The sequence below is a fragment of the Blennius ocellaris genome, assembly GCF_963422515.1.
Source record: "Blennius ocellaris genome assembly, chromosome: 2".
In the NCBI taxonomy this organism is placed as follows: Eukaryota; Metazoa; Chordata; class Actinopteri; order Blenniiformes; family Blenniidae; genus Blennius; species Blennius ocellaris.
Window position 1 is genome coordinate 20,788,236 of NC_137651.1, and position 23,032 is coordinate 20,811,267.

The following is a 23,032-nucleotide window of genomic DNA, read 5'->3' on the forward strand; positions in this document are numbered from 1 at the left end:
TCTGTCACTGTCATTTGGAAATAATGATATTGTTTCAGATATTAGAATAGACAGTTTAGTGAAACTATTTTCAACCCCACCATTGTCATGAAAGTAAAGTGGAATGCCTCTTAGAAATGGTTCTTTTTCAATAATAAACTTGACTCCAGTAGTGTTGCAGTGGAGTATTTCCATGGTTTTTTCAAACTCGCTGGATGTGTGATGTGTGTTTCTGCTTCTGGTCCGGTAGATGGGGCAGTCAGGTCGAGAATTTCTCTGCTTTCCTTGTCCTCAACTCAATTGGAGCCACGTTTTACATGTATCAAGGTACTAAAAGAACGCACTGAGAAACAGGCAGAAGTTGTTTCAAAATAAAAACAATCATTTATTTCCCCGTCTATTCATCCTTCCAAGAGTTATGTTGTTTTTGTATTTCAATTATTAACCTATATATTGTACGTGTCAATTGTATTAAATGTGTAAATATAACGTTATAAAATACGTAATAAACTTCTTCGTTTCAGTTTAAAGGCGTATACCGGAAGTGTTGTTGCGTAGAATATCAACTTGATACAGCCTCACAGACTGTCACTATGGTGTTTTGGATTGAGCGGTGTCCTTGTTAACTGATGAACAACTTCCTATAGCGTTACCTTGTTACTAGCTAGTAACAAGGGACGCCAAAGGGTATTAGTCACCACTTGACAGGGCAACTATTTAAAACGAAACACCTGAGACACCGAAGCGCTGGATTCAAGTGTTTCACTCGGTTCGTCTGCGGCTGTGACCGTGCCAGCTCCTGCAGGTGAGGGAATAAAGACAGAAAAGGCTAATTCTTGGAGGAGTATGTGAGTGTGCAGCAGTTTCATGTGAGGTTAACTTGGTGTTTCTGCGATGATTGTTGTTGATGTGGCGTTTTGAATCGATCGCCTTGTCTTCGAGCGTCGGGGGCAAAAAGCTAAAAAAAAAACCTGGAAAAAAAAACCTCAACCTGAAGCCTCGTCCACGAGTCCCGCTCATGGAAGCAACAAGTATCCACCAATAAAGGAATGCAGTTAAGAAAAAAAAAAAAAACTCCTCGAGATTAACGAGCTAGCTCTCCGTTAGCTCACTAGTTAACTAGCTATTTAACGGGATCAAATTTCCCTTAACTCGAGCAACTTCTCAGTGGTTTCAATAGATCCACCTTATTGTCTCCACTGTTAGGAGGAATAAAGGTGATTACACCCGTGTGTGACAGTTTGATGTGTGTCAAAACAAGCCGCCCGTCCTCTACAATAAAATACCAATAATGTGAATTTAACTTATTCTGTGAATGGATCAGCATCAAACTGTCATGATGTTGGGTCGCCTCCTCCCTGGAGCATTGCTTCACTGAATCTCCCCTGCTGGAAGAGTATTTTTAGACCATCTGATGGTAGGGTGTTCAGTGTAGACCTGCATTTACGGCCGTTTTAACTCTGCTCCTCCTCATCCTGCCTCTTTTTCCCCCCTGCTTTCTGAACCCAGACTGTTTGACTCCCACGCTTAGTGTTGGAAAATAGTCCAGGCAGCCCAGAAGGCAGAGTGGAGTCTGTCCTGAGGGGTAAAATGAACCTTCCTCCTGATAATCAAAAGCAAAAGTTATTTTGAAGGAAGGAGCTTTAAAAAAAAGGGACATCATTCCATCTTCTTTGATTTATCTGAATGCAGTAGCTGACCTGACCTTTTTTAAGTGAAATTGCATCGTTTTCATATTTTTCATATATTTTTCTTTCCAGAAACGTTTAAGCGGCAACGCTTTAATGACTATGTCCGTTTACACAGGAAAAAGGCAGAAATGCTGAAAATGATGTAGTTGTCACGCCAGGCCAGGAGTTGGCGCTGCTGGTTGTGTTTGTAGTGAAACCGCATACACACTGTACATGCATGCAGAGAACCATATGCTGTAAACGTTGACAATGGCAAGCGATGGATTCGTATGGAGAGATGATGAAATTGGATTATTAGAGAAGACTTCCAACTGGAAAACTCCCAAGTCCCCGGAGGCTATGGACTCTGAGTGATGTCAGTCTGGAGCCAGACACTGTTGTTATTGTTCAACGTATGCATGTGCAGAAGAACTGTGCATGCACAGTAGCCAGATGTTCACTGGAAAATATTGTTGTGTAAACGGGGTCTTGGGGTCAGAAGCCCCCCCCCCCCCCCCCCCGCCCCACACACACAAAAAAAGTGAGGTCAACCCAAATAAATTGAGAATCTCCTTTAATTTATAATTTGTATATTAATACAGTAGCTCCTAACCTCTTTTTTTTTTTTTTTTTTTTTTTTTTTACCCGTAACACCACCAGCCTTTCCCTTATACACCCTCCCATCCAGCCTGCATGTAAAGCTCTGCCTTCCTCCACTTGTTATGTAATAAACTGTCAACACTTTCAAACTGCTGCTGACCCGCACTGCGCTAAGACCGTTGGACATTGTTTTGACAACTTTTCAGAGCCACCAGTTCAGTTGTGACGAGCCGAACATATCCTGCTATTCCGTCTGTGTGTTCTGCAAATCCCATCATTATTTCCAGAAAGTAGTGGGCGAAAGTGACTCTGAACTCTGTTGCGTTTCTGTGCGTCCAGCGTGCAGGGATCAGCTGCGGTCTGGATGGCTGACGGACAGGGGCGCGGACCAATAAGGTGACAAGATGCTGGCTCGCAACCGCTTCCTCCTCCTGGTGGCGGTGGGCGGCGCGGCGCTGGCCGTCATCAGTCTGAGCCTGCAGTTCTGTAAGTGTGCTTTTGCATATTCGGCATCTCTCTGGAGCCGTGGCCCAATATTCAAATGTTACTGTGGCAGAGGAGAAAAACCCCCTAATCAACGCTGTTTCATGGAAGTGGCTCACATTTCTTCGGTTTGCACATGTATATCCTCTCCTACCCCCCCCCCCCCCCCCCCCCCCCATTCATGGCCAAACAAAGCAGAATCCCCTATAGAGGACCTATAAATATCCAGTACCAACAGTGGGCCTCTGGATGCTCTGAGGGCCTCGGAGCTCCACTCACATCTGCTACAAAAAGGTGTATTCACTTGTCTTTCCTCCATCAAGTCATTGTTCAGCATCCCCTGTAGGTATTGTCTAGACAGGTTATTCCTGCCAGCCCTGCTGAATGCAAGGAAACCATCGTTTACAGGAGGCGAGCCGCCCCGCTCTGTACGGAGCAGGTGGAGAGTTAAAAACAAATGGCTCTTTGTGCGTGGATTTAAGAATCCTATAAGATTAAGATTTCCCGGAAGAGAATGTTTATAGCAGTTGTAATTTAGCGTCTAGACAAGCGTATATGATCAGACTCCCATAAAATCATGCTGGCAGACGTACAGGCTCATAGTGGAAATCTTATTTTCCAACCGTGCTGTCCGAACACAAGACAAAGCGGTGCAGTTTTTCTCCATTTATTTTCTGTTACATTAAAGTTATAGTATAGTGAGATTTTGGTAATGATGTGTTTGTGCATGTGGTGGCAGTAGCGAATCACTGTTGATTTTACTCTGCGTTTCGTAACCTGTAGATATCAGTGACTCACAACACCACCTTGTGGCATAAAGTGATATTGTGATATTAAGCATGCTAATACTGCAGTAGTGAACATAACTGTCTTTAGACTGTTGTCTTTCCAGTCTGGTGATGATTTAAATTCGGGTTTCTCAACATTGCCACTCTGTGTTGCAGTTAAAGTGCAATAGTACCAGTCGCCCACATTACGGTCTGTACCTTGGTTTTTGTGTCGGTTTCCGTCTGTGTTTTGTGCGTACAGAGAGCAATTATTTTCCGAAATACCAGTATCACTGGTGTAACTGAAAAGACAAACATTCTGTTTGTCTTTTCAGTTCACAGCCTCGTAACCTTGACAATGTTTACACTACACTAATTACAGTTATGTTACACGTCTTTAAGCCACATTTGTCTTTAAGGCAAATGTAAATAATCAGTCATTGCAACACTTTTGCATAGTAAAGTGCCTCTTAACCTTGACTAGTGGTATGTACTATACAGTTGTATAAAAAGAGATAAACAATTTCAAAAGAGAGTATCATTGATGTGGTGAGGCCCACATTGTAACCCCACCAAAGCCTGGTCTGGTGACACCAGCGGCTGATCCATAGCACTCTCCTCGACGTCTTCAACGTCGTTGGCGGCCATTATTTCTGAACTGTAAATATCAATTCTAATTGAACCAGGATTTTTATGGGCCCTTTCATGGATCAAACACCTGTTGTAAATTTGTCTTTTTTTTGGTTGCTAATGTTATGGTTATTCCAACTGTAAATGTAATTTTGATTTGTTAAATATCGAAGTCAAATGGCCTCTATAATCGACCAAAATCAGTTTGACTGAAAATTATGAATTACAATTAATGTATAATTACAAAGCCTGCAAATACTTGAATGGATGTTTTCAATTGAATCCCACCATAGTGAGTGTTTTAACTCTATACCCGGCCCAGCTCAAGTTTTTATTGGTTGGACCTTAAGCATGTTAACTCCTGACCCCAATGAAGAAGGCATTAACTTCAGGGGTTCACTTGGTTCTCCCATCACCAATATAAATATTTAATAGCTTTATGCAGTAAAGACACAGAATGGTAAAATGTCTCTTGAAAAATTCAGAAATGGCACAAAATAAATGTTTAAAATGTGAAACTATCTTGTTTTTGCACTTTGGGACCCTGAATCCAGTTTAGCTGGTGGAGCCTGTTTAGCTTGCAGAGCCCTCCCTCCCTCCCTCCAGACAAGGAGTTCTTGCCTTCAATCTCCTTTGTAAAATGCTCAGACGCAGCCCCTCCCCTTATGCACTACAATTAAAATATATCTGCTTCCAGTAATACACATATTCCAGTATCAATGTGAGGATTAGCCAGTTTCTTAATGAATAGGTGTCATTTTTGAGTGGTACTACTGCAGGAGGAATGCTGCTGTCATCATTAATTCATCACACACCAAGAAAGAATTGAGCCATTATCCAGTAAAGCTTCAGGGATGTCTCTCCTCATGTTTAATAAATGGTCAGTTTTTTTTTTTCTTCTCCCATTACACGCTGTACTCTTCTCTGCCCCCCCTCCTCCCCCTGCTTTGAAATACTTTTCAAAAGTCATCAACGTGATCATCGTAGTTTATCGCATAGCCGTAAGCCGCTGATTGATTTTTGGTGTCGCTGCGTCTCTGGAGCTTCAAGCTACATTCAAATTAAAAGCAATATGCAGTGACAATATGTGTGACACCCCGGGGAGCTCCAGGGGGAGACGACAACAGAGCAGGGAAGCTCTCCTGGGAGGACGGTTGCAGGAGAAGGCTGGTAAAAGAGACTGAAACGCGGAGACTGAAGGAAGGAAAGGTGAGGCAGAGCTTGATGGGGGTTAAGTGCTGCAGGAGAGGCTGCAGATATATAGAGGGAGAAATGCCAAGGGAGAGTATTAAAGGAGAAACGGAGAAGTAGGTGTGTTTGCGAGGCTTGAGACTTTGTGATGAAAGTCCAGCGCAATAAAGATGTGTGGCACCCCAGTGCCATTTCTCATCTCTAACAAAGTGCTGCTCGTACAGACTAAACCATGCTAAAAGCTCCTTTGCAGTATTTCATCAAAGGTAGGCATGCATCACTTAACTCGTGGAACTTTCCTGAAACAATAATCCGCCGATGAGTAAAGTGTTTAATCGGCAGAGCTCCAAGCACTTTACAGATTCTTTCCTCCACATTCCTCTCATTCCTGCCGTTATCCCATTATATGCAGCGGTGTCCTCGGCACTGGCTGCGACAGGAATGGTCGTGTTCTCGCTCTCCTCTGGACGATACACCAAAATCTGGGGGTTTTTTCGGCAGCAGACGGGACAAACATGCAATCCCTTTGAACAAAGCTAGTATTCAGCACACACCTGGCTTCAAAATGTTTCCTGTCCCAGTTGAACCTCTGCCAAAGAAGTATTCATTCTGCAGTTCAGCTCTTAACTTTATGTTCTTTTGTCACAAGCACAAGACGGACAACAATGTGGTATACCATGACCTCGCTCACAGAGTGTTCACAGAGCCCCGACAGAATGGTCTCCCAGCAACCGTCTGCCCAAAATATCCAACTCTCATCACTTGAACTTACTTCGCTCCGCTGAAACTGCACTTTACTTCTACTTTCAACAACTTCATGGTTTCAACTCTGCACTTTTGAGCTCCGACAGTGACATCGACGTTCCTGTCCACCAATTTCTCTGTTGACGAGACCAGACTCTTAAAACTAGTCAACTGCTTCAACAAAGGACTGCGCAGTACTTTGTAGAGTATATTTAGTGTCGTTGCACACTGTTTAGACTCAATGCTACGTTACCGGGACAGGATCATTCTTGCCTTACAAGAGGATTTTGAATGGTACATTTAGAGGCAATGGAGTTGTTTCAAGGGTTGGAATACCATACTTATACTATCCAATATGAATTGGATCTGCGTGTATCTCACGAGCAACATCCATAATGTCATCATTTACTTGAAAAATCACTCCCCTTTTTTGTGTACATGTCCAGCGGCATGGCAGAAGATATATTGTGTACTTTTCCTTTCCTGAGATCGTGAGCTGTCTACTTAAAGGTCCTCTGTTACACAACAAGTATCCTCAGTCCTGAGCTTAAAGACAGCTTTCCGTTCGGTTTATGTAGAACTGATCGCTATTCTCCACGGGAAAAACTTGTGCTGCCGAGTAAACTAGTTCTTGCAGTGAAGCTTTAAGGCATGATCACATTCAGAAAGATATGAGAGAACGAATGGTTTGTGTATTTGGTACAATATCCAAAACAAGCCTATATAAGTGTTTTAACTTTGATCAAGTTATTCAGCTACTAAATGGAAAAAAAAAAACTAGAGAAGGAAATGTGATCTTTTTATACCGGATGATTTTTCTCTAGATTTGCACGACTTTTCTTTTTTGACCACCTCTATCTGACGCTCAGCTTTTCATTCAGTATTGACTTCAATCAAAGTTAAACTCTCCACCGAAAGCCTGGGCCTCAATGCTGAGCCCTTTGACTTAAAAATACTTACTTTATACAACACTGCGAATACTGCTGGCAAAACTGACTGCAAGATGTTTTATGTGCAGAATGGATTTCTATTCCTTTAAATTGGAACCTTGTCTTTTGTGGAGACTGTTTGGACGTGCAGTTGCTCGAGTAGGTTTGCAGTACCGCAGCGTGACGTATTCTGATGAGGTTGGGCTTCAGTATGAGGCGGACTGCCCCCTGCGTGACTAATGGTATTTAGACTCATGCCGAAGAATAATGTTCAGAGTGGGTTCAGTCCTTCCCATCAGGTATCGATAACCACTAAGAAAATAACAATACAGCTTGTATATATATCTAATGCAGCTCAGTGAGCGATAGTAATGATGATACTCAGTCACACCAGGAATCGGTTTTATGTATATGTTGATCCAATGGGCTGAACCTTATCTGAGCATTCATTTGGTAACAGTCGTCGTACTGGGCAGGCTGCCAGTCTTTCACAAGGACGAAGAGGTTTTCGTAGCCAAACTTTTCAATATGAGTTCATTAAAAACTGTGATATGTCTACCCTCCAGTAGGTTATGATGGTATCAATCAAAGTGCAGTGTAAAGCAAATAGCTGGCCGAGAAGCCGCGACAGGAAGCAGTTGAAGGGTCGATGTGAAGGGAAAACGAACCGAATTGTGGACATCTCTGTGTGGGCGTTTGGTTCCCTTCACCACGAATAAGTGGAGTCATTGACCTTATTTTCTGCCAAAACCAGGGCATCATCTTGAATTCTAACTCCCGTTTTCAGGTGTAAATACCTTTGTTTTGTGTTGTTGGTTCATGGTTTCGAGGAAGCGCATCAGAGGAGAACCACATGATATCAGATTGCACTTGTTATGAGGTCCGACTCATTAAAGGATTCAGATCGGTATTAGGACTCGCATTATGTAATTCAGGGGTTTAACATGGCATTGTAAGCTTTAGCCTTATTATGGAGCATTCTGGCTTGATTAAATGTGGATGTTATCACTATGGATTGATTGTGAAGCCACGATGATGAGAATATTCAATTTGTATAAGTTGGGGAAACAAAGCATTATCCGCAAGTATAGGAAACCGTCCTACACTTTTCTTTTTGGTTTGTGGTTGGTTTTTCTTCCTTCTGGATTATGTCCCACAGCGGTGACGGCAGTTTAGTTTGCACTTCAGTACCAATAGCTTGTCTCTTGAAGGCGCAGCTTTATTTTTCGACATTTGGGCATTCTCATTTTTGGCTTTATTTTCGGACTTATTTTAGTCGAGGTCAAATTTTACTCTTGATATTTAGAATCCCCAGTAATACAACTTTATCCCTCTAATTGCGACTTCTCTGTTAAACATTTTCACAACACCTCATTTTGGGGACTCATTTGGAGCCAGGAAAATGCATCGGGTTTGAAATCTCGCATGCTTTTTTTTTTATGACCGCCGCATGTAGTACGGCTGCATGAATTTCTTCTGTGTGCTTTTTTTTTTTTGCAGCGCGTTCTGTGTGTATGCACTCGGGTAGTGTTGGGCTTGGATTTACAAAAGCCCCATTGTGTAAGGCCGACTGCGACAGAGCCGGCCTTCCGAAAAAGTTTGGTTAGTGCTGGCGGGCCTGTATGTGTGTGCGTGTGTGTGTGTGTGTGTGGATGGGTAGCTGGGAGGTGGCAGGGTTTGGGGCACCGAGTCCAGAGGGGAAAAGGGTTGTGGTAATGAATGAGCCCCAGTGTGCACAGCCAGACTTCAAGCTCCCCAAGCAGCCGTCAAAATGGTCTCCACTGTCGCTGCGAGCCTTCTCCTCCTCCTCATCGTCTCTGGTGAGTTTAGGTTTTTAGCTGATGACTCTTTTTTTTTTTTTTTTTGCTTTATACTTCTTTATGAAGTTCCCAGTGCAGGCTGAAGCGAACCTGGTGAGATTGAGCAGGGCATTTTTATGCTCTATTAAGTAGTATTAATTTCAGTAGTTTCTCTCTGTCATTCAAGCTGTGCTTGGAGATTCTCTATAAACGGTCAATAATAGGATCCGGTGTTTTTGTTTGACTACTTCTACAAGTTAAGTAGTATAAAAAGCTGGTTCAGTAACGTCGGCAAATGGTTTTGACAGCTTGGTGTGTCAGCTGCAGATGAAGTGTGATAATAAATGCCTCGCTGCTGGCGAGAGAGAAGCGCGATATGGTTGAGGAAGTGAAAGCTCACATCTTGTTGATGTGCTTTGCTGTCAGTCTCACAGCTGCGCGACATGAACTGCCTCATAGACGTTGCCAATTCTTTTCGTAGGTTATGAGATTTAATTATGTTCATACTAAATAATTGACTTTACAATTTCAGTCTAATACACATTGTTGTGTGTGTGCGTGTAGTCGAGTGTGCACTGATTCCCCAGAGACATACTTGAGGCAAGTTCTCGCCCACAGTGGTTTTGTGGGCCGTTATCCAGCACTGCCACTTAACACCTGCGACAGTTGAGCAAATACAAACCCTGTGAAGGAGGTTTATTTTGTACCGGCGTTGCAGTGATCCATGTCAGCAGGACTTTGTCTCACACATAAAGGCATTAATACGACCTATATAAAGGAAACGCAGAAAGGTTAGTGGACAATATAAAATGAAACTTGTGTGTAGAATAAACAGCAGGGAATATTTGCACAAAGTAAAGACTTTATGAGCCCAGCGGGGGCAAAACGAAAGGAAATCTGAGCGTGAATGGTAGAAAAGCAGTGTGTGACTTTGTGCACTGTAGAGTCTTGGATTCAAGTCTGAAGGTTGTTCAAGAATGGAAGAATCCATTAGCTCTTAGTGCAGGGGTAGGCAAACCCTCCCCCTGCACCCCCTTTTAAAAAATAAAAATAAAAAAAAATTAATTATAGGTTGAGGGACCAGCAAAGTAAATTTTTCATTGTCTATTTATCTATAAATATGACAAAAAAAACAGCTTCTGAAACAAAGGTGCCTTGCTGAGAGTAGCTGGAGTCGTACCTCGTCCACTTGATTTACCACAGACGTGAGGAAGAAGAGCCGGTGCGTTTACATTCTGGACACCTGCCAGCGTCTGGCCCAGTGGAGCCTTCAATGTCATCTTTGATTGTCATAAAGTCATCATTTTTAGAAAGAAACTGTGAGGAAATGACCAAACGTTAACTTTTTCAATACAGGCTTAAGGACGGTTTAGAACTTAGTTGTGAGGAATGTAAGAGAACAGAATATATTTACATGTATTTTAGGGTTAAAGTATAATTGGGTCAAGGTTGTTGGGATGGTTTAAGGGAAGGGGAGAAAGAAACGCACTATTTGAATGATTATATCTCACAAGTTTTGCTTTTAAAACATGCCAATAAACTTGTTTTCCTCAAGTTACATGATCTGACGCGCAGAAACGCACTACACCGTGTTCAGTTTAATCCTTATTGTGGGGACTAAATTGCTGGACCTCAGTGTTTTTACTCGTGTTTGAAGGATTCAGGTGTGGTTCTGCGACTGATCTTACAGTTTTGACGGTAAAGGCCACATTAAAAACTGAGAGAATGCGTCACGCGTGGGACTGGTCCTCATAAATAGTGGTTTTCAAGCGTGCGTGTTTGTGTGACATAAATGGGATTTAGAGGCTCTACTTTCCCCGAAAAGTAAGGGTTCAGCTCTCTTTTCTTCACAGCTGGGTCTTTTGTTAAATGTCACTTCACAGGTCACCCGTCTCCAAGCAGCACGGTGGAAACGACGAGGGGTTTTAGGGTACGAAGCTGTTGGTGTGGAGATGACCGGAGACGGAATATATTTTCAGGAGTGCAGTTTGTCTTCAGCTCTACCAGTGCAGAGGGGAACCTGTTGAATGGTTTCACCATTTTTTTTTTTTCTTTTCTTTTAGAAATATGTACATTTCTGGTTTTAATTCATGGCAATGGTTTGAGTTAAAAGCCTGACCTGGAAATACGGCATACACGTCATCATTTAGTCTGTGAGTCTGCAGACTGATGTTTTAGATTTCGAGAGCTGTGATGGTTTTCTTCTCTACTTCGTGATATTTTTCCACTTTGCTTGTTATTTTTCATCTCCATTCACTCTTGGTGGTGAGCAGAGTTCATTGAGAGTATCTCCAGAGATAAACACATGCACAAGACAACTTTTCATGACCCAACATGCCGTTGTTAGGTTTCTAGCTGGCCCGTTATGTGAGGGCACTGGATATCAACTGACATTGTTGATCACTGTTTTCGTCTTTATCTCAGGGTGCTTTCACAGCTCCAAGATGAGTTCTGGTATAGATTACTGTTGGAGAGGTGTAGGTGTGAATATGACACTTGCATACTTAATTAGACCAAAAACAGGACGTGTGTGGTAACAGCAGAAGTACTCACACTTGGTGGAGGTAAAAGTCGCATATGGTAAGCCTGGTGAATGAAAATGCTACAAACTGAGTGAAAACAGGAATCGATGCCTCATTACCTGCGTTTGTCTGCTCACTTTTTCTTTCAGATCCGATTATTCCACTTGCATGAACAATTAATAAAGTGATTAATGCGGAGGTTTGACATCCATATTGTCCTAATGAGTCAGTGGATCAGTACTGTAATGCTTTATTTGTTTTATGCCGCTAATTTCTGACATTTTTCTCCTCGGTTGTGTTCACACTTAATCTAAATAAACAGTGACGGATTGACTACAGACGTTTGTTTTTTTTTCTTTATCTTTATGAACTTCCTGTTGCTTGTTTTAAGCTTCAGCTCTTAAGAGTCAACTCAAGCCATGTTTTCTGGACCTGGCCAACAAATCTATCCCGACAATGTCTTTGAAATTATCTTAAGCTTGCATATATTCAGTGCATGATGATACCGCTGCCGTGCTCTCCCCCTTGGTCTTGCAATGTTGCTTGTTTTAGGGTTTGGTGTTTCATACAGGCTGAACAGATCACAATACTAATCTTCAACTCAATTATGAAGCTATTTTATTTAAATTTCACGTGCTTCTATTGCACAATTTCCGCTCTGGATGGCCAAGTGAATTCAGAAACTTCACCAATAGTTAAATCATTGTTGAATCGGTGCTTGCAATTTTGCTAACTGTTTTTTTTTTCTCCCCCATTTCATTTCACTATGAATGACTTTATAAATTTGGAGGGATATCCAGATCGTCCACAATATTTTTAGCTGTTTACATCGGACCATATTCTTAAATTCTGTAAGTAAAAAGTAGTGTGACAGTAGTTCCAACCAGGACTGTGCGTGGCCTCTGTTTGCAGTGAACCTGATCCCCACCACTCCCGTCGTGGAGGAGCGACCCTTCCAGGCCCCGGACGGAGGCGTGAAGACGGCCGTGGGGAAGAGCAGAAAGCGGGTGTTCCCGGCGCCCCACACCCAAGAACCCAACCCCATATCCGAGGCGTACGGCTACTGCAACACCCCCAACCGCACCGAACAGGCCTGGGAGGGTGAGGAACACACGCACACGACAGCAAATCCACTCAGCACGCCAAGTTCTGAATATAAACCGAGGCCGCCATCCTTTTGTTGTCGGTCAAATCTGCTCGAGAACCTGACTCTGTGGTTCCGTCATAATTAGAGATTTGATGGACAGTGTATAAATACTTAATATAGGAATAATGTCAACTTTACTGTGTCAGGACCTGGGGGGAAATGTTAATTTTGGGGAAACTAATTTCCATTTGATTGCATCATCCATAATACTGAAGCAGTCTCTCATTTCAGCAGCACAGATGTGAGGCCCTGTTTTATAGCCTGAAGCGGCTCCACAAATATTTTTCACCGCTCGAGACGAGTTACACAGTCAACCGCTAATTGAACTTTACTCATTTTATGTGTGCTTGGCAGTTTTGTAACCAATGAAGGGAAAAAAAATGAGCCTGCTTCTACTGAGAATAAAAGTGAATGAAAGTCTGCCTTGTATGGATCCTTTTGAAGTGATTGTTGCTAAAGATGCACTTCGGTCTGATTTGTGTTTATCCGAATGAACTTTTAAGGAGTCGGTAAACAGATTTCTTTATGCTCTTTCTTTCTTGGCGCCACTTCCAGGATCACTGATGCTTGATTTTTCAGTAACTTTTATAAACATGTGACGCTCACAAGCTGTTAAAAGATCTGATAAATTATTTACGCAACTCACTTGGTGAAGAAACTGCAACTGTTGATGTTTTGGTTTCTTGTTGAAGGGGAAAAAAAAAATCATTGAATGAGGAAAAACCCCACCAAATGACAACTTATTAGACAAGAATTAAAAGAACTGATGTAGTGAGAGGAAGATGTTGGTCGTATGATAGAAACTGCAGTTCGGAGTACGGCGTTTAAATAACAAGTACTGCCTTCATGCTGTGATAAGTTGAGATTATTGGTATAATGATTGCAGAGGCTGACACAGCACACATCGGACTGTCGTGATTACCACCTCTAATGAGCTCCTCCGCCCCCCCGGCAGGTCACAGTCCTGCAGATTACAAGCTGCTGTCTGTCCAGGTGATGATACGCCATGGGGACCGCTATCCTCTCTACTCCATCCCCAAGACCAAGAGACCGGCCATCGACTGCACCCTCTCCAACAGCAGGTACTCACAACTTCCATTGCTTATGTTGACACCAAGATCGCCGTCATTGTGGAAACACCCAAACTTTGAATTAATGACTATCCTTGATTATTTAAAGTTGAAAACCTGAAGACTCTTTAATCATATCTAGTATCAGAATCTTGTTGCGAGAGTATCCACACTCAACACTCAGCAGATACTTGTACTATTGGTGCGGCCTTAATCTGTTATACAGCAACGTGAACGTGATACGATATCACCACAGATCACAAACCACACTGTGGCCCAGATTAAATTCAAAATATAGTGCAGACAGATCAGCTGTCGTCAGTTGAGTTAACTGATGAGTATAACATGAGATGGCTTCCTTCATAACGGCCAACATGCATTTTATTTTTAAAGCTCCGAGTTTATGGAACAATCCACCCATCGGCTACAAACCATTTCAACCATCTTCTCATTTTCTTTCACATAGAGAATGTTGAACTAGAGCTGGACAGAATGCCGAATAGGGTGGTCATTAGTAACTGGTAACCTGGAATCCTTGCAAATGAGTAGAATAATTGAAATGTATACATTTGAAGCTTGTGAAGCCATTTTAGTGCATCATACATTTTGCAGTGAGTGAGAAAAAGTCAATGCCCAACGGTTTGCACTGTCATATGCATCCTCACAGCTTCCCAAAGGAAATGGATTTTACTCATCAAATGTTTGATCCTCTTTCAATCTCTCTATTAGACCCCTGCTTTCATTGCAATGTTTTCAAGTGAAAACAGAAAACCTTCTTCAAGTGTGCGAGTTCCTCGAGAAAACCAACCAACCGCTCAAAATCAAGGCCTGGCATGCTTCACTACATCCTTTTCACAATGTTGCCATGTGAACATGAAAACACAAGAAACGGTGCATTTTCACCTGAAACACAGTGTAAACGAGGCCTAAACATCCTGCTGTTGATCACTGAAATCCAACCGTTGACCCCTCTTAACACACTCAAAGACTGTTTGATGCTGAATAAAATCTCTCAAGACCCATTAAACCTTCATCAAACATGCATGAAACCTACTGTACAAATTAGATTATTTGAAATAATGGCGGTGGCAGAGAAGAATAGGGAGCCGGTTCAAGCACATCTGACTGGTGGTTTCACCCAGAAGGAAGCAAAATGAACGGCTTAGCAGAAAGTGGTTCATGGGTTGTTTTTTTTTGGTGCGCGAGGATAAAAAGCTTCATGCCCACAGTTTTAATTAAAAAGGGTCAGAGTAAAGGGCACAAAATACCACCGGGACTTAATTTGGCTCCCCGTGCAGCGACTTGTCTCCAGCCTCCTCCATCTAATGCTTAACAAGGAGGCCTAATGGGAAGGAGGAGGTAAGTTACAGTAAGAAAGAGAAAGAGAGAGAGAGAGAGAGAGAGAGAGAGAGAGAGAGAGAGAGAGAGAGAGAGAGAGAGAGAGCAGTGAATAAGACAGTCTTTGATATCCTTCTACAGAAACTGCTGGCTACACAGCAGCTGTCAGAAAAATGGCTGAGCGTGTAAAAGAGAGCGATCGGCTGGAGTCCCGTATAATTTCTGTGTGATGTTTAAGAGGCTTACAGCAGTTTGCCTGTATTTTGTAAACCAGAACTGGCATTAACCGTCAAAACTCATGCATACTGCAGGAGGTACAGCTGAACGCCTGCGACGATTCTGCTGGCGTCGGCACGCTGTCTGTCGTGGCGGGTGAGTTTGCTTTGCCACATCTATTCGACCACACCGTTGCTGTCGGCCCTGGTGTGATGTGAACGGAAAAAAAAATAAAATAAATTTAAGCTTTACAAAAAGACCTGGACGAGCTCCAGGTTTCCCCGCCTTGTAATACCACTTTCTACCACAAGGTGATGTGGTCTCCGCAGCCGCAGTTAAAAGCTGGCTGGCGTCTGTACTGAAACCCCTCAGAAGAAGTTTAAACTCAGCAGAGTGTCTTCGGATTTCCATTTTCTATCCATGCATGAGGATCAACGCGTACCAAGACGACAAACAAGTTATTTTTAAACCCTGCCGGGACAGATGCTTTTTGATGTGACGTGTGCAGCCGCGTCCTCCTCCACCATATGGTCCACAAACTCCTTGCGACCAATCCCCCTTTTTTTTTTTTTTTTGGGTTGCATACCTGGCTTTATATTTCTCCAATGACTTTATTTTATGCACATCTGGACAGAGCGCGCCTCTCGCCGTAATCTCCGCTGCTGGCACATTGTCATGCCCATTAGTGGGCTGCAGCTGATACTCAGTGTACATTTGATTATTTGATATTTTCGATAACCTTGATCTGTGGATTTAAGCTGAAATGAGGTCACCCAGGGGGTAAGCCTCTTATGGTGGAGGTCAGGATGCTTCATGTCTTTATTTTGCTTGACAGAAAATGAAATTAAAGACACGCCAATATGCCACAGAGGGTTAGGATTATGCCATTGTGTGGCCATCAGTACGAACTTCCAGGACTGTGCTTTAGTAGTCTTTTTATTTTATTTTTTATTGACGCAGTCACTCTGTAGAAGGCAGTCCCCTTGAAGAGCCTGTTACTGTTTTTCATGAATATTTTAGTGGGGGGGAAAAAATCAGTCCAGAGGGAATTGAAAATCAACACTGGATTTGAGAGAAAAGTAATAGAAAAGTGTTTTCGCACATTTTCTTCTGACAAACCAGAATTCTGTTTCCAACATTTCTTTTTCTTTCTTTTTTTTCCCTCCTTGAAGTTAGAGAGGACGGAATTCACTGGACTCGAGAATGATGAGGCTTTATTGCGAGATGAAGACGTATTTTGGAGAATTCAGAGAGAGCAGTACTGCACAGAGGACTCCCTCCCTCCAATTCTAAGGAGCCAACCTCCAGAGAAACGTATTCATGAAAAGACCCAAAGCAAAAGGAATGGGAGGAATTCTGATAAGAATGTGAATGCAGGGAATGTTCTATCTCATTTCGGACATGACGACATGTCTTTAGAGATGCAGTCGACGGCCTTCAGACTGTTGGATTCCACGTTAGTTGCATTTTCTCCCTTGGAGCTGGAGACGAGCCTCAAGTGCACTCAGGTTTTCACATTTGTTGTAATCACGCATGGTATTTATGCTGATTAAAACTTTAAACCAAAGAAGATGCAATAAAGGGGGTGCGCGGACAACTCGTCAACTCGTCCACAAAAGTGCAAACCCGAACAACTTTTCCACAGGATTCCAGACAACTCGTCCACGACAATTTTTTTCATCATTATTGATTTGAAGGATTGGATTTCGAAGTATATTTAACACATTTGGAAGGATTATTAACTGTATCTGACACAAAAACACAATAATAAAGTTAAAACGCCACTTCATAGATGGCGGCTTTGAGTGCTCGTCAACGTGTCGGAAGCTGCTTCCTGACACGTTGACGAGCTGCGACGCTCCGACATTGAGCAACGTTACGTGCTTTTTCAGCATTATTGCAGATTTTGGATGGCTTATTAAAGGTTTTTGTCATGTTTTCCTCCTCTGAACTGCCGTAAGCTCCATTTTGGGCGCCGCCATCTTGGATGTTTTGCGCTCTCCCATTGGACCAGCAGCTTACATGTGACTCAAACGCAACGCGCATTACAACAATATCATTACGCCATTAAAAATAGTGCCGACTTTAAACACTGGTCTTAAAAAACAAACTGCGGGATTACAAATGGAGAACTTTTGACATCTCGGTCACACTAATATATCTTTGTAACAGTGTAAAGACGTTGTAGTGTCTCGATGTCGGAACGGGATAATATGAAACATATGTACAACTTATCAATTAGAATTAATATGTATAACGACATTGTGCAGGATTTATATTCTCCCAAATATTCTGAAATCTTAACCGCGGACGAGTTCTCCGCTGAGGGTGTCGTCTGTGGACGGGGTTGCAGTTTTGTGGACGAGTGATTCGTGAACCAATCAAGTGCTAATTGTTTCAGTCCTCCTGCAACTGCTCACTGGAGAAAAACATGTGAAAGTGTAATAGAAGTGTTGAGCAGAGCTCAGCGGTGGAAAATACTGCGCGACCGCAGCAGTGTGCGACTTTCCTTCTGTTTTTGTTTGGGCCCCGAGTGTAATTACAGGGATCTGAACTAGCATATGCCTTGGGCTGAATCCTGCTGGGTGTGTGTGTGCGTGCGTGTGCGTATGTGTGTTTGTGTGTGTGTGTGTGTGTGTGTGTGTGTGTGTGTGTGTGTGTGTGTGTGTGTGTGTGTGTGTGTGTATACCCTGGCACCAGCTTGCAGACCCACTGTCTCCGTCTGCGGTTAACTGAGCTCTTTTCAGCAGGGAACATATCTCTCTCTCTCTCCTCTTCGTCTTCCTCCAGAGCACTCATTGTTGAGGTCTCCCTCGTTCTTCATTACCGACCGTTCTGCTGCCGTCACAGCCGCCCCGTCCACTTCCAACCCCATCAACCCCCCCCATTATTTTTTCTCCCCTTCTTCTCTCCATCGCTGCCCTTCATCCCCACTAATCCCTCCCTGTGCTGCTCAGTGATAATAATCCCAGTCCTGCTTAATGTAATTGGGCTCTGTAATCTTTGCCTTTGCTACAATCAGCCTAATAGACTGGCTCTTTGTCCACAGACTGGAGTCCCTCATCCCGATGACATCCAGTTTGCCAGTGTGGCCAATTAAATAGAAATCCTCCCAGAACCTCCCACGCCAAGCGATCCGCTGACAGCAGAGCAGCTCTGGCACGGCGTGCATTACACAGTGAGGGAATATTAAAAAAGTGATGATGCACAAAGAGGCTGCATGATGACAACGGCTGCTTATGCAACGTGGTGGCTAAAGGAAACCCCCCAAAAAAGGCTGCTTGGAAGCTCTTTCTCTCTCCTGGGTTTGTGTGGCTGATTAGGTTTCACCATATCAGGTCAGTTACAGCCATTACCAAGGTGATTTAAGGTGAATCACTCTTTTCTTTTTTTCTTCTTTTTAAAAAAAAAAATTACTGAACCAGTCAGCGATCACTATGGAAACTGTGCGCGTGCCTTTAATCTGGCAGAGTCGAGATGCAGGTTCGTTTTTATTAAACTGCAATCTTTAAATCTACTACATCACCCATCAACTGCTCCGCTCACTGCCCTCCTCCTTCAGAGCTGGCGAGCCTGCGTTCGGGTTTGTGTCCCAAAGCAACAAGCTCTTTCATCTTTTTATATCTCTGGCAGTCATATTCCCTCCCACTCATGTTGAGGGTTGCTGCTCCAGAGTGTTGTGTTGGAGAGACACCTGGTGGTGGGTAGAGGGACTTGCAGGAACATTGCTGAAGTAAATTATTGCTTCTAAATTGCCCCCCAAAAACTATGCGTAGATACTTTCCCTTTAAGGACCGCAACAAATGATTCCTTTGTGAAGTAATTTGAACTCAAAAAAGAAAAGAGAAAATTCTACATGTAAAGTTCTTAAACTGAAATCTAAAAGGTAAAGCCATAACTAAGAAGCACATACGCTTTTTGTCGAGAGTTTAATTAAATTCAGTCTATTGCTGAAAGTATTCACTCAGCTGCTTTCACTTGCTTATAAACTTGAGTGGCATCCCAAAGGCGGAGCGTCAGCCTGCTGCACAAGAGCCCTCCACACGATGTCCAATCACAATCTCTCTGTGCGTGTTGTAGAATGACTTTGCATTTCTTTATCTGCCGTGCACCATAATAAAGTTCCTCTTTTTTGGGGGCCCAAACATGAGTGGATTGAGGTTTTTCTGTCTAAACCAAAGCAGAGGACCAACAGCGCCGTACCCACATTAGTTCAAACTATTTTTTTTTACATCCAACCTTTTTATGAATGGAGGCTAAAGTTCCGACATGTTGGTGTAAGCTTATCCCAGCTTGTCGGGGTTGGTAATAACCACGTTGATCACGTTGCTCTCCTACAAGTGTGGAAAAGAAAAAGTGTCCTTCAGAGGAACTTATTCTTGATAGATCATGAGCATGTTCCGAAATGATCATGTGTGGTATTCTATGCAAATGCCAGCAGAATACGTGTCAGAATACAAACAAAGTAGTACCTGTAAAGTACCCGGCGGCTCACCAATGAGCAATGAGATCAGTAAAATACTTGGACGCGGTGTTACGGAACTCTGTGTTGAACTAAATGCAAAGCATACAGGATTATTTTAAATCCAAACAACCTTCACATACAATCTGAAAAAGTCTACATTGGGGTGGAGCTCGCATGAGAAATTCATCTTATCGGACTCCAGCAGTAACGATTTGGTGCAAGAAGACGTCTGTCTCCAGTCATATCCTGTCTTTTTGTTTTATGTTTTCCCTCTGGGCGTCTTATCATCATCACGCTGCACTCGCTTCGGTTTGGTTTGAAGTTCACCCAGCAGTTTCTCCGTAAGCATTCCCGATGTTGTTATGATTCCATTGCCAGCGTTCAAACTTGGATAAATCAAATGCAGTAGCAGTGCCGTCACAACATGGTTGCTTTTTATCGAGACCAGATGCTCAATATGGTTCAAGCTCATCAACATGTCAAGAGTTTTTAACTGACCGAAACAAACAGCCATGAGGCTTTTAAAACCACGTTCCCATTGAAAACTCAACAAGGACTTTCATTACGCTTTCTTTTTTTTCCCTCCCCACCCCTACTGTCAGGATTCCTTCACACCCGCTGCTGAACCCCTTCGTCAGTCACATGGGCCAGGGCAGCCGAGGCCACTGGGAGTCTCCGCTGGGTTCAGTCCCCCGTGTGCCCAACCACAGCTCCTGTGAGATGGGAGAGCTCACTCAGACCGGTACCAGACTTTTGATTTTATTCCGTTGGCTCATCAAATAAAGTCGCCTGACATTTACTCAACGTCAAGGAAGTAAACACCCTTCTTTACTCGTCAAAGTCAAACGGTGGAAATGGTTTCCACAGGTCAACATTGTGGAAACGTCCTGTTCTTCATTTTCATGTAAACGGTGGAAATGCAGACTACCACACTTGCACGCAATAGTTTTTTTCTGCACGCGTGCCAGTATATCGGCCTTGAATGGGTTTGTGCCGCTCCTTCTTATATAAGAGTACATTTATTACTCTGGATGCACCAATACAGAGTATTGGGGTCCTGCTTAAAGTACTCATGCTCCCTGATTACAACCCGGCAAGTATTCCGTGGCACCGTACTTCAGGAACGTTGCCCAAAGGTACACAAGAGTAAATGCGCAATGTCAGCAACTTTATTACCAGAGACATTTGGACCAGGAGTTGGCCCGGGGGTGGAGTTATCCCGAGGGTGGAGCATGCAAACTACAGCATTTTCAGTCTTAATGGGTGATGCCATTTCCAGTCAGTCGTCCAGTTGGGGTCACCCAACTGGCCCCCGTTAGGGGCCTGACTTTGATAAAGGATTTAGTATCTTTCCCATCTATTATAGGGAAACTATAGAGACTCACATTTGCCCACATGACCAAGTGAAGAACCTGCGATTAAAGAAATGGTAAATGAGCTTTAATTATGTAGTACATGTGAACTTTTTACACCATCTTGCTTGTTTGTACCTTGTAGTGGTCAATGTAAACGGCCAGAATCCAAAGATCCACTTTGCTGTCTTGTCTTTTTCCAGGTGTGGTGCAACACCTTCGCAACGGGCAGCTCCTCCACCACGCCTACAAATCGCACAAGCTCCTCCCACCCAACTGGATGCCTCGCCAGGTTTGGCTCGAGACCACGGGTAAGACCCGCACCCTCCAGAGCGGCCTGGCCTTCCTCTACGGCCTGATGCCGGACTTCGACTGGACCAAGCTGACGGTGCGTCACCAGTGGAACACGTTGTTCTGCGGCGCCACCTGCGATTGCCCGGCCCGGAACCGCTACCTGGAGGAGGAGCAGAGGAGGGCGTATCGGCTCAGAGTGGCCAATACGGAACTGGAGAGGACGTACGCCGACATGGCGCGCACGCTGGGGCTGCCCACTCGCCAGCTCCGAGCTGCCAACCCGGTAGACTCTCTGCTGTGCCACCTTTGCCACAACCTTTCCTTCCCGTGCGTCCCCCAGGGGGACAACCGCGCCGGCGGGTGCCTGACGTTGGCGCAGTTCGCCGTGATACGTCGGCAGCAGCTGGACGACGAGGCGGACCGGCGAAGGGTGAGACTGTACCACAAGTACGCCATCCTGGCAATGTATCCCTTCCTCAACAGGACCGCCGCCAAGCTGGAGCGAGTCGCCAGGAGCAACGAGGCGGGACGACAGCCCCGCGTGGGCGGCGAGGAGGTCTTCACCCTCTCCTCGGGCCACGATGTCACCGTGGCGCCCCTGCTGAGCGCGCTGGGACTGGAGGAGGCGAGTTTCCCGCGTTTCGCGGCGAGAGTCGTCTTAGAACTCTGGAAGGGCCCCCCGGCGACGCAGGTGAAGAAGAAATCCGGGAAAGGCGAGAAGCCGAAGGCCAAAGACAGGGAGCTGTTCGTCCGGGTGCTGTACAACGGCGAGGACGTAACGTTCCACACCGCCTTCTGCCGCTCCCACGAGCGCCACGGCAACCAGCCGCTCTGCCCCATGAAGAACTTCCTGTCCTACGTCAGAAGGGACATGTTCAGCTTATTCAACGCCACCTCCTACAAGGAGGCGTGCTACAAGCCCCTCGTTTGAGGGGCGGGTTTTTCCACTTTGGAGAAGAGCGCACTGCGGCGCCGCTCCTCATCCACACACTTCCACTGTCGTCCTTAACATTCTCCAACACAGTAGCACCAGCACGCCCGGTACTGACCTTAACATCGTGGTTAGAAAGGAAACCTTTCTAGAAATCCTGCTAATCCGTTTTTATTTTTTTTTTTGCATCTTTCAGCATGCGTTCTAAGGAAAGGGAAGACGTACAGCACTGAGCCACTTTAGTCCGAAAGTCATACTCTCTTTTGAAATGGTCATTAATTCCAAATGCCTGCAAAAAGAAAAGAAGGGAAAGAGGCAGCTGAGATCGTTGAGCTGGATTTCATTCATTGCCGGGACCAATTTTTTTTTTAAATTAAATCTTTTCAATGAAAATTGACTTTAGGCCAGAGTCTTTCCGTATGACTAAATCGGTAGTCGCAGAGTATTTCTTACAGGTTTTAATGATGATCGTTGATTGTCTTAACAACAAGAGAGGACTGTTGGTCTTTATTCATGTTGCTTTATTAAAACTGGCTGTGGTACTTTAAACAAGCATTTCTATATATTTTTTCCTGTCCATCTCCACTCACATTTCTCTACAATGACAACCCATTGATATATTTATTATTTGGTGATGCGAACGGTTACTTACTGAGTTAAAGGTTGATTCACAATAAATGACCTTAAGTATGAACATTAGATGCCTTGGAACACTCACAAAGGGCTAAATTAAAAAGTAGAAAGCCACTGCTAAAATGTCACCTCTTGGTTGGTATTAAATTCAACCGCCTCATTACTGATGCGTCAACGTTTAAGCTGTGCATTAATTACACATTCCATAAGTTCAGCCAATTATGTTACACTGCTGAGTAATTGTGTATAATGGGGGGACAAATACTCGGATG

At 43.8% G+C, this 23,032-nt stretch overlaps 1 protein-coding gene across 3 annotated transcripts; it reads left to right on the top strand.

Moving 5' to 3' along the window:
* Positions 1 to 710: 710 nt before the first annotated feature.
* Positions 711 to 22,670, top strand: pxylp1 (2-phosphoxylose phosphatase 1). 3 transcript variants are annotated; one of them, XM_080513096.1, is made up of 6 exons: positions 711 to 784; positions 2,589 to 2,735; positions 12,227 to 12,415; positions 13,417 to 13,543; positions 20,153 to 20,292; positions 21,106 to 22,670. In XM_080513096.1, exons 2-6 carry the CDS (start codon positions 2,654 to 2,656, stop codon positions 22,125 to 22,127), a joined length of 1,560 nt encoding a protein of 519 aa, XP_080369222.1. In that variant the 5' UTR covers positions 711 to 784; positions 2,589 to 2,653; the 3' UTR covers positions 22,128 to 22,670. The 3 variants fall into 3 exon arrangements, with proteins under 3 accessions (XP_080369222.1, XP_080369223.1, XP_080369224.1); XM_080513097.1 differs by having other exon boundaries at positions 748 to 827; XM_080513098.1 differs by lacking the exons at positions 711 to 784; positions 2,589 to 2,735 and adding an exon at positions 8,703 to 8,813.
* The last annotated feature ends 362 nt before the right edge of the window (positions 22,671 to 23,032 follow it).

Bases quoted from the DNA above. Each gene is read 5' to 3' on its own strand.
- pxylp1 (XM_080513096.1), top strand. From the start codon at position 2,654: ATGCTGGCTCGCAACCGCTTCCTCCTCCTGGTGGCGGTGGGCGGCGCG. The intron at 12,416-13,416 runs GTGAGGAACACA...CCCCCCCGGCAG, and splicing joins CACCGAACAGGCCTGGGAGG to GTCACAGTCCTGCAGATTAC. The intron at 20,293-21,105 runs GTACCAGACTTT...GTCTTTTTCCAG, and splicing joins GGGAGAGCTCACTCAGACCG to GTGTGGTGCAACACCTTCGC.